The sequence below is a fragment of the Benincasa hispida genome, chromosome 1, assembly GCF_009727055.1.
Source record: "Benincasa hispida cultivar B227 chromosome 1, ASM972705v1, whole genome shotgun sequence".
NCBI lineage: Eukaryota > Viridiplantae > Streptophyta > Magnoliopsida > Cucurbitales > Cucurbitaceae > Benincasa > Benincasa hispida.
In genome coordinates this window covers 81,225,431-81,237,603 of record NC_052349.1, presented here as the reverse complement: position 1 = coordinate 81,237,603, position 12,173 = coordinate 81,225,431, and the positions used below count along the sequence as shown (strand labels likewise).

At 36.7% G+C, this 12,173-nt stretch overlaps 1 protein-coding gene across 19 annotated transcripts in view; it reads right to left on the bottom strand.

The window, feature by feature from the left end:
* LOC120082749 (endonuclease MutS2) overlaps positions 1-12,173 on the bottom strand; it is a 72,479-nt gene that overhangs the window by 25,801 nt on the left and 34,505 nt on the right. For 14 of the 19 annotated variants that reach the window (XM_039038063.1, XM_039038046.1, XM_039038166.1 and 11 more), the window contains 2 exons: positions 11,983-12,042; positions 8,174-8,296 (listed from right to left, as the gene is read on the bottom strand). The exons of 1 other annotated variant lie outside the window; for it this stretch is intronic. In XM_039038063.1, the coding sequence (XP_038893991.1) occupies positions 8,174-8,296; positions 11,983-12,042 (183 nt within the window). Of the gene's footprint in view, positions 1-8,173; positions 8,297-8,943; positions 9,001-11,982; positions 12,043-12,173 lie in introns of all 19 variants that reach the window. 4 more of the 19 variants (XM_039038071.1, XM_039038078.1, XM_039038085.1 and 1 more) reach the window with 2 other exon arrangements.

Genomic DNA, 12,173 nt, shown 5'->3' with positions numbered 1-12,173 from the left:
ATATTTACAATAATGATAAACCCTAACAATAGAACTATAACAATCAAAGATAAGAGCACCATGACATCCATTGTTTCCTTATTAGACAAATAAGGACAAAAACCAAGCCATAGAGAGGAAGAATCTGTTCATTGCATAGAAAAGGAAGAATCTGTTCCAATGCAGCCCAATGATCAACGGTAGGACATGACATGTACTGACTCACTTACTGATTTGGCTATGTCGGATCGAGTCACTGTAAGGTAATTAAGTTTTCCCACTAACCTCCTATATCTTTCAGGATCTTTTAACAGTTCTCCATCTTTTGTGAGTTGTAAGTTGGGCATCATTGGGGTACTACATGGCTTAGCCCCTAGCTTTCCTGTTTCAGTCAACAAGTCAAGTACATATTTTCTCTGTGATAATAGAATTCCTTTCTCGCTTCTTATTACCTCAATTCCTAAGAAGTATTTCAACATACCCAAATCTTTTGTATGGAATTGACTATGAAGAAAGGTCTTTAGAGACTGGATACCTAAAGCATCATCACCAGTAATCACAATATCATCCACATGTACGACTAACAAGATGACACCACCCTCAGATCTCTTAAAAAGACCGAATGATCTAACGTGCTCTTCCGCATTTCAAAGCTTTCAATTACCTGACTAAATTTTCCAAACCAAGCTCGTGGGCTCTGCTTTAATCCATACAAGGATTTACGAAGGCGATACACCATTCCATTCTCCCCCTGAGCAATAAACCCTGGTGGTTGCTCCATATACACCTCTTCTTGAAGATCACCATGAAGAAATGCATTTTTAATATCAAGCTGATGTAAAGGCCAATGATTGATTGAAGCTAATGAAATAAACAACCTCACAGATGTCAATTTTGCTATAGGAGAAAAAGTATCAGCATAATCAACGCCATAAGTTTGTGCGTAGCCTTTTTCTACAAGGCGCGCTTTAAACCGAGCAACAGAACCATCAGGATTAACTTTAACTGCAACACCCATTTGCAACCGATAGCCTTCTTTCCTGCAGGGAGAGAAACTAAATCCCAAGTACAATTATCATCTAAGACAGTCATCTCCTCCACCATTGCGGCACACCAACCAAGATGAGACAAAGCCTCATAAACAGTTTTAGGGATGGATACTAAGGATGCAATGAATGAACATGTGGAAGGTGACAAATGGTTATATGAAACAAAAGAGGAAATAGGATGAGCACATGTACGTTTACCTTTACGAAGAGCAATAGGAAGATCATCACTCGTTTCTGGATCCAATGACGAAGAAGACTCTGGTACAGGGCATGGAACTGAAGGAGGTTGTCGTCGAGTATAGACCTTAACGATAGGTGGAAGAGTAGAGGTAGCCACAGGTAGAGATGAATCAGGAAGAGGATCAGAAGGAGAAATAACTGTGTAGACAAGGAAATCATCCACTAATTCCTTATGCTCCCCCTGACTCTTATTCGAAGAGAAAGACGGTGATGAAAAAAATAGGGTATGTTTAAAAAATGTGATGTCAGGAGAGATGAAATATTTATTTAGACTAGGATAATAACATTGATACTCCTTTTAAACACGGGAATAACCAAGGAAAATACATTTTAAGGACTTTGGATCCAACTTGGTATGCTGAGGCTAGGGGTGGTCATTCAAACCGCAAAAACCGAACCGAAAACTCAGTGAAACCGAAAAATTCGGTTCGATCCAGTTTGAAGAAATTTTTAAACCGAATTAATTCGGTTCGGTTCGGTTTCATTTTTGAAAACCGAATTTGAAACCGAATCGAACCGTTTTTAACTAATATATATATTTATTTATTTATATATTAAAAAAAAAAGAGTAAAACCGAATTTAAAAATTAAAATCGAACCACTTTTAATTTAAAGAACAAAACCGAATTTAAAACCGAACCGAACCGCTTTTTAATTAAAAAGAAATAACATGGATTATTTAAAAATACCAAAACCGAATTTGAAACTATGCGGTTCGATTCAGTTCGGTTTGAACCAATAAATTGGTTTGGTTCGGTTTCACATTTTAAAAAATTCGGTTCGGTTTGGTTTGACCACCAAAACCGAACCGAACCGAACCGTTTCCACCCCTAGCTGAGGCCGAACATCCCGAACAAAACAGATACAACAAAATATTTTGGGTGGAATGGGAAAAAATGTTGCTTGGGGTATAAAGTACGAAAAGGTATCTCACCTTAAGAATGGAAGAGGGCATGCGATTTATTAAGAAACAAGCTGTGGAAACAGCATCAGCCCAAAAGGATTTTGGAACATGCATCTGAAACATCAAAGTTCTGGCTGTCTCAAAGAGATGACGATTGTTTCGTTCTGCAACCCCATTTTGAGATGGAGTATCAACACAAGAATATTGATGAAGAATGCCATGGGCATCTAAATAAGACTTGAGTGTATGAGAGAAATATTCCTTAGCATTATCACTCCGTAGGATTTTAAGAGCACCACTAAACTGAGTTTGAATTTCAGCATGGAAGTTACGAAAATGAGAAAGTAACTCAAAACGACTTTTCATTAAATATAACCACGTAACATGAGAATAGTCATCGACAAATGTAACAAAATACCTAAACCCTCCTTTGGACTCAACAGGACATGGACCCCAAACATCAGAATGGACTAATTCAAAAGGAGCACTAACTCGTTTATTGACTTGAGGATACAAACTCAAACGATGAAATTTAGCAAACTGACATGACTCACAATCTAAAGAAGACAAATATTGAAGTTGTGGACGAAGACTCTTCAACACAGAGATAGACGGATGACCCAAACGACAATGCTCTGCAAAGGGAGATGACACGCCTGAGCATGTGATGGCCGTAGGTATTTGTGGTTCAAAGATGTAAAGACCTCCAAATTCACGCCCTTTACAAATAGTCTGTTTCGTCGTAAGATCCTGAAATAAGCAATAAGTAGGAAAAAAGGAGACACGACAATGAAGATCACGAATGAGTTTACTAACCGAAATCCGTGCTGATTGACATCAAGGCATGATAAACAACTTTTACTAAAAAGCTCATGATAAACAACTTTTCACGTTGAGCCATTAGAACCTTTGGATCCGTGTTGATCGGCATCAAGGCATTGAATTCCGCACATGTATTTTTAACCTCCATAAAATAACTTGTAAGAGATTTTTCTCCTTGATCAGGTTGATATAGAGTCTTACAAACATCAAAACTCTATTAATATTCTCTTTCCCTGAATAAAGGAAATCCAAATATTCCAATAGTTCCTTGACTAATTCACAGTGATTTACTAGTTCAACAATTTCACGGTAAATAGAATTCTTGATTAGTAGAAGCATTCTTGAATAGTCCTGCCACCAAATTTTCTTATTAGCATCAATCAGTGGCTCTTCTGTGATGTGATCATCCATCTCCATGCTCCTAATAAAGTGACGAACATTTGATCTCCATGAATAGTAATTGGATCCATTCAACTTGTCTTCAGTTACTTTTGACACCATAGGAATAATCTCAGACATGACTACTGGTTTTTTATCAGCCATTACCTCAAAAAATAGACGTCGGACAGCAGAGAATCAAACCCTAATTTACCGAAGAGATGTCTTTACAAGCAGTGAGTATATCTATATATCCCAAACAAACACATCACCAAGAAGAGTCAACAAAATTGAGGAAACCCGCAGAGACGAACCAAAAACAATGGCGCACGCGCCTACACACGCCGGCGCGTGGATGGACGGCGAAGAAGAACAATCAGAGCGTGAGCATCACGCGTCATTCAGATGGGATCCGAACTTCGGGGTTTTGTAGATCGGCGGCTGAGCTTCTCGATGGACTGGGCGGTGTCGAAAAAATAGCCTTTTTTTTCCCGCGGCGGTGGCTAACGACGGCGAACAATCCAAAGACGGCGACTGTGAGCAAAAGTGTAAACTCACCTCTCCACAAAACCCTAAACGTATCACAAACGGGTTCCAAATTCTCAAACCCTAAGGTTCACAAAACCCTAAGTTTGTTTAGAGGGCTCTGATACCATGTAAAACTCTTAGGTTTGAGAAAGAATCAGAATACTCTATTCATTCACCAAAGATATGAGTATATACAAGTGTACAAAGCATAGAATAGGAAAATATCACAAAATATTTACAAGAATGGAAAACCCCAACTATAGAATTATAACACTTGCAATTTGCACAAGGATCATATAACTGTGTGTTAAGAAAATCGAAGCCCAAACAACAAAGGCCCATTTTCTTTGTACTTAACCCTTAAGCAAGTTTGTGATTGGTGGAAGGGGAGGTGAGTAATAATTGAAGAAAATTTGGGCGGTGAAAATCTTTATATATACAACACAATTTAGAAGAAGAGTGTGTGTCGAGAGCTTCATCTTTGTTGAAGAAAGAAAAGTCGTTGGAGTGAGGTTCTTCTTTGGTTGTTCACTGTGAGTGCTTTTTCTTTCATTTGAGAGTTTTGTGAGCTTTGTAAGAGTGATTCATGACCAATTTTCTTGAGAAAGAAGTGAGATAAATCATTCTTAAGTGTTGTAAACTCTTGTACTATTCTTCCTGACTATTTTAGTGGAACCTGCATTGGTAGCATAGAACTGGACGTAGCCCACATGGGATGAACAAGTATAAATCGGGTGTCATCTCTCTTTCCTTAAACTTGATTTATTATCGTTCTTGTTACTTGAAAGCTTAGGTTGGTTTATCTATTTTTTTTAAGGTTACGAGTTATAAATTGTTTATTCCACATAATTTGGAACTTGAATTTGATCGAGGATTGTTGGATAATTAAAGATGAAATTCAACACCTTTTTACAAACAGGCAATTAAGAAAGAGATGATTGGAGGACACACTCCCTATTTATAGGTATGAGATCCTTGAAGACCAAGTAAATGGCTTTTCTAGGCTCTTCTTGGATTTAAAATGTTCAAAAAAATTTCATGAAGTTTGTCCTTAACTAAACAAATTCTCTAGAAATCTTTGGAGCCTAAAGAAATATAAAGAAGATTAATATATACATTTTCTTCGTTTGATGGTTACTTTATCTGAGGTGCCTAGATAAGGATATAAGTATGGTATTAATACGAGGTATGAGGGTAATTAGATAGGAAGTTAGTTACCGAAGGTTGTTATAAATAGGAGGGGGAGTGAGTGAAAGTAGGCAATAGTTGAGTGGTTTAGGGCTTGAGTGAAAGTAGGCACTTCAACTTACCTTTACGAAGAGCAATAGGAAGATCATTACTCTTTACATCTTTGAACAACAAATACCTACAGCCATCATACGCTTTAGTGTGTTGTCTCCCTTTGAAAAACGTTGTCGTTTAGGTCATCCGTCTATCTCTGTGTTGAAGAGTCTTCATCCCCAACTTCAACATTTGTCTTCTTTAGATTGTGAGTCATGTCAGTTTGCTAAATTTCATTATTTGACTTTGTATCCTTGAGTCAACAGACAAGCTAGTGCTCCATTTGAATTAGTCCGTTCTAATGTGTGGGGCCTGTGTCCTATTGAGTCCCAAGGAGTGTTTCAGTATTTTGTTACATTTGTCGATGACTATTCTCGTGTAATGTAATTATATTTAATGAATAATTGTTCTGAGTTACTTTCTCATTTTCGTAACTTTCATGTTGAAATTCGAACTCAGTTTAGTGGTGCTCTTAAAATCTTATGGAGCGATAATGCTAAAGAATATTTTTCCCATGCATTTATTACACCACTTTATCTCGCTATTGGCAACAGTTGGATTTATTCAAAAATCATGAATAGAAATGTTCTACTGATGGTATTCTATTTCGAAAAATCGTGGAGACAAAAAGGATTTTCAAGTTCCTTATGGGTCTGAATAAATCTCTAGATGAAGTTCGTGGTCGAATCCTCTGTACTAAGTTATTACCTAGTCTTCGAGAAGTTTTTTCTGAAGTTCGTAGAGAAGAGAGTCGAAAGCAAGTAATGATGGGCCCAACTGAACGTTCCTTTACTCCAAGTGGATCTGCTCTTATTTCCCAACAAGGTCATATCCACTTGCTCTTGTTGCTCGAGGTGATAGTTGACCGTGCAAAGGACGACCATGGTGTGACCATTGTAATAAATTGGGACATGTCAAAGACACTGGCTGGAAACTACATGGAACACCTACAAATTGGAAGCCAAATGTTGTAAGATCAAACCGTGAAACTAGGGCCAATGCTGCTGTCTCTGAAACTTCAAACCAACAACCACTGACAAAAGATCTGTTGGACATGCTTCAACAATTGCTGAATAAAACAAATCAACCTTCAGTAAGTGGTTCTGGGACTGGGCAACTACAAAGTAACCAAAAGCCTCGTGCTCTCCATACTCAAACCCTTCCATCTGAATGGATAGTGGACTTTAGAGCATCAGATCATATGACAGGTGATAAATCTTTATTTTCATCTCTCTCCCCATAGGGGAAACCTCTCCGTTCGAATTGCTGATGGTACACCCGCTAAACAAATCAACCTTCAGTAAGTGGTTCTGAAACGCAAGATATTCACGAAGAACGAGGAAACCTGAGAGAAATAAAGTACAATCTACACAAGTTCAGCAAAGCCAAGATCTAAACCAAAATCCTAGTGTCTCTGAAATAGTAAACGAGATTTCAGAAGAAGACATGGACAGACCTATTGTTTTAAGAAAAAGTGTTCGCTCATGTACTCAACATCCTATACAGTACCACTTATCTTATACAAATTTGTCACCACTTTTTAGAGAATTTGTGACGTCACTAGATCAGGTAAAAATTCCAAAAACTATACAAGAAACTTTACAAAAGCCTGAATGGAAAGCAGCTACTCTAGATGAATTGCAGGCCCTTGAGAAAAATGGAACATGGGTTCTTACAGATTTGCCCCTAGGTAAACGCACAGTTGGATGTAAATGAATTTTTTCAACCAAACATAAACCGGATGGCAGTATAGAGAGATTCAAAGCTCGCCTTGTGGCCAAAGGATTCACCCAAGCTTATGGGATTGACTATCAGGAAACCTTTGCACCAGTCGCCAAGTTAAATACTATCCGGGTACTCCTTTCTATTGCTGCCAATTTAGATTGGCCATTATTTCAACTTGATGTAAAGAATGCATTTTTAAATGGTGATCTAGTAGAGGAAGTGTACATGAATATACCCCCAAGATTTGAGGACAAATATACTTGAGGAAAGGTATGTAAACTCAAGAAGTCCCTTTATGGACTGAAACAGTCACTTCGAGCCTGGTTTGAAAAGTTTATCACTATATTGAAGCAAGATGGCTATACTCGGTGTCAATTTGATCATACTCTATTCATCAAACATTTCTCTCCAGGTAAGATCATCGTGTTAATAGTATACGATGATGATATAATTCTTAAAGGAAACGTTTTTTATGAAATAACTCGATTGAAGCAACACCTGTCAAAGATATTTGAGATCAAAAACTTGGGATATTTAAGGTACTTCCTAAGGATGGAGGTAGCAAGATCAAGCAAAGGAATTTCTGTCACCCAACGAAAATACACTTTAGACTTCTTAAAAGAGATTGGAATGAGCGGTTGTAAACCTGCTGATACACCAATTGATGCAAATTCAAAACTTGGAATTAATCTCGAAGATGAATCAGTTGATCGCAACAGGTATCAACGACTGGTGGGAAAATTCATATACTTGACTCACACCCGACCAGATATTAGCTTTGCAATTAGCATGGTAAGTCAATTTCTGAACAAACCTTTTCTAGAAAACATATGGAAGCTGTGTATAGAATATTGAAATATCTCAAACGCGATCCTGGAAAAGGCCTTATGTTCAGAAAAACAATGACCAAATCTCTAGAAGTTTACACTGATGCAGATTGGGTTGGATCCCCTATTGATCGTAAGTCAACGTCGGGATATTGCTCCTACGTATGGGGAAACTTAGTAACCTGGCGTAGCAAGAAACAACAAGTTGTGGCTCGAAGTAGTGTTGAAGCTGAATTTCGATCATTAACCTATGGAATTTGTGAAGGAATTTGGCTAAAACGCCTTCTCACTGAACTTCAAATTAAGACTGAAGGCACTATAGAAGTATTGTGCGATAATCAATCCACCATAGCCATTGCAAGAAATCCAATACATCATGATAGAATGAAGCATGTCGAGATAGATTGTCATTTTATCAGTGAAAAGATTGAGACAAATACCATCAACTTGAGATATGTGTCGTCCCAACAACAAGTCGCCAACATATTAACTAAGGCTTCGCATCGAACAAACCTTGGTAGACTAATTTCCAAGCTTGAAATGGCTAGCATATACCATTCAGCCTGAGGGGGAGTGTAGGAAATTAAGCTAAATATAGGAAATCAAGTTAATTATGCATTTGTAAATTAGAGAATTAATTCATATTATTTCCTTATACCTTGTAATTTTATTCTTTCCTTATAGGTATAGATTGACGGCTTAATTTCAGCACACTAATTGATAATTCTCTTGTATATATTGAGTCTTTCTCAATCACTCAGATTTAAGAAAAACATATCTTTTTTCTATACCTAGCTTCTCTAGCAAGTTGCAAATTTGGTATTATCGGAGTACTACATGGTTTGACTCCTAGTTTTCCAGTCTCAGACAACAAATCATATACGTTTTTTTCGTGATGACAGATAAATACCTTTCTTGCTTCTTATTACTTCAATACCCAAGAAATACTTCAATTATCCCAAATCTTTAGTATGAAATTGACCCTGAAGAAAAGTCTTGAGAGAAGATATACCAGATATATCACTTCCAATGGTAATAATATTGTCAACATACACAAACAGCAAATACCTTTATCAGATCATCAATAGAATACAGAATGATCAGAAGCATTTTTCTTCATACCAAAACATTTGAGTGTTTGACTAAACTTACTGAACCATGCATGAGGACTTTGTTTCAGTCTATACAAAGATTTTTGAAGACGACACACCTTATCACTCTTCCCCTGAGCAACAAACCCAGGTGGTTGCTCCATGTAAACTTCCTCCTGAAGATCACCATGTAGAAAAGTATTCTTAATGTCAAGCTGATGCAAAGGCCAACTGTGAGTAGTAGCCATGGATAGAAATAGCCTAGAGTAAACTCAAGTGACCAATGGGCGAGAAGGAAGAGATACAGAAGAATGTTAAGTAGGAAATGATGTGGAAGAGGTAATCGCATAGATAAAAAGATCATCCTCCTCTCCTTTACAATGATTGGACAGTAAGGGACTAAAAGGTATGTATATCTTCAAAAAATGTAACATCGGGAGAGACAAGATACCTATTAAGAGAAGGACAATAACAACGATAACCCTTTTGAGCACACGAATAGCCTAAGAAAATGCATTCCAAAGATTTTGGATCAAATTTGGTACGATGTGGACGAATATCCCAAGCAACAACCAAAGATCTTATGGGCAATAGGAAACAAAGATTTTGTAGGAAAAAGAGTATGATGAGGAATCTCTCCATTGAGGACAGAGGAAGACATTCTATTAATTAGGAAGCAAGCAATAGATACCGCATCAGCCTAAAATTGCTTTGGAACATGCATTTGAAAGGATAAGATGCGGGCTGTTCCAAGGAGGTGTCTGTTCTTTCTTTCAGCAACTCCATTTTGAGATGGAGTGTCTACACAAGAGGATTGATGAATGATGCCATGATTACATAAGTAAGATCCAAGTACATGAGAGAAATATTCACCAGAAATTATCCGTGCTCAAGGTTTTGATAGAGACATTAAATTGATTTCGAATTTCAGCATGAAAAACACAAAAATGAGACAATAACTCATAATGATTTTTCATTAAATATAACCATGTCATAGGAGAATAATCGTCAACAAAAGTAACAAAGTAACAAAAACCTGTTTGGGACACAACTAGACAAAGACCCCAAATATCAGAATGAACTAACTCAAATGGAGCGTTGGCTCGTTTATGGGCTCTAGGACTAAGATGATAAAATTTAGCAAACTGACACGAATCACAATTCAAAGACGACAAAGAACGAAATTCAGGATAAAGTTTCTTCAACACAGACAAAGAAGGATGGCCCAGACAACAGTGAACTACAAACAGGGATGTAAAGCTAGAGCAGGCTACAACTTTTAGTATCTGGTGGTCAAATATTCATAAAGATTCCAATAGGATGAAAGTAAGGGTTCTCATCTGGTCTTGTGAATCAGGGAGGGTTGGAGATTGGAAACTTAAGGCTACGTAACAAAGTTTTGTTGGCTAAGTGGCTTTGGCGTTTTGCCCTTGATTCGAAATCCTTGTGGCATAAGATCATTGTGAATAAGCATGGCTCTTTTCCCTTTGAATGGGTGGCTAAGGGGGTCAAAGGCACATGTCGAAACCCTTGGAAAGATATCTCGCTTGAGCTTCCCATTTTTTTTCCTTGGGTCAGTTGCATTGTGGGGGATTGTAACATCCTAAATTTCAGGAAAATTTAAGTTAGTTATCTAAAATTATTGAGTTTTAATTTCCCTTTCATTTTTGAAAATTGGGATTAAATTGAAATAATTGAAAAATTTTTATTGGTTAAAATGAATTTAATTGATTAGATATTTGAACTAATTATCTTGAAAATATTGAATTTTGCCTCCCTTTGATGGATTTTGGAGCCAACTTAAAAGATAATTAATTTTATGTGGTTTTAAATTAATTTAAATATTTGAAAGGACTTAATTTGTATCAAGGATTTTATGCCATTTAATTTTGGTTTTTGAAGCCTAAATTAAGGTAATTTGAGAAGTTAATTGAATTATTAATTTAATAGAATCTTTGGAGATTTTGGAGATATTGTGATAAAACATCTTATTTATCTTTTTAAAATTTGAAAAAAAAAATTGAAAGAATTAGGATTTTTTGAAATTAAAGGAGAGTTATGTTTTATAACTAAACATTGTGGGGATGGTAAAGATACGTTCTTTTAAGAAGATCGGTGGCGGGGGATAGCCCTCTCTGTTATGCTTGTCCTCATCTTTTTCATTTGTCTTCCCTTAAAAATATCCCGATCTTTGATTTCCTAGTATGGTCGGGAAGCTCTGTGTCTTTTTCCTTTAGTTTCTATCATCATTTATCCAATAAGGAGACTGCGGAGGTTCCTTCCCTTCTTTCTTTGCTGGATGAGTGTATTTTTAAGGAGGGAAGGAGGGATGTTCATGTCTAGAGGCCCAATCCTTTTGAAGGCTTCTCTTGTAAGTCTTTCTTCAGGTTGCTTTTAGATCCTTCTCCTGGTAGTGAGTCGGTCATTGATGTGTTTTAGAGGATCGATACCAAAGAAAATTAAGTTATGTACCTAGGAAGTCTTGTTAGGTCGTGTGAACACCTTAGATAGGCTTGTTGGGAAGATGGCAATACTAATGGGTCCTTTCTACTGTATTCTCTGCCGAAAGGCAGAGGAAGACCTAGATCACCTACTTTGGGATTGTCAGTTTGCGAGGTTTGTGTGGATTTGCATCTTGCTGGAGTTTGGGATTCAAATTTCCGGCCAAAGGGATATTCGTGTGACGATTGGAGAGTTCCTCCTCCATCCGCCTTCTAGAGAGAGGCTGATTTTTTTGGTTTGTTGGGGTGTGCGTTACGTTGTGAGATATTTGGGGTGAGAAAATTCCGAGATTGTTTAGAGGTCTTGAGGACCCTAGGGAAGTTTGGTCCTTAGTTAAGTTTCATGTTTCACTTTGGACTTCGATTTTGAAGCTTTTTTGTAATTATTCCTCAAGTAACATTTTATTTAGTTGGAAACCCTTTTTGTGGGCTTGTTTTTTTGTATGCCATTGTATTCTTTCATTCTTTCTCAATGAAAGTTATTGTTTCTATCCAAAAAAAAAAAAAAAAAAAAAAAAAAAAAAAAAAAATAGATCATTCATTTAGATACTCCAATAAGCTTCTAGATGTAGTTATAGTTAGTGCGCTTTTTTATTTCAAAAAGAACATCAAGAATTGGCCAAAAAACGGAATGACGGTGTTGTGAAAAATACGCACCACATCTAATTCAATTATACAGCCAATGAGTTTGTTTATATCTTCAAAATCCATTTTCACCTGTCACGAAACATATAAGATTTTAAAATATCATCAATTGATATTAAAACTGTATTAATTCTAACCTAAAAGCTTAAAATTTTAGGTTTAAATATGATTTAACATCATATCATAAACTAATATACTCTAAA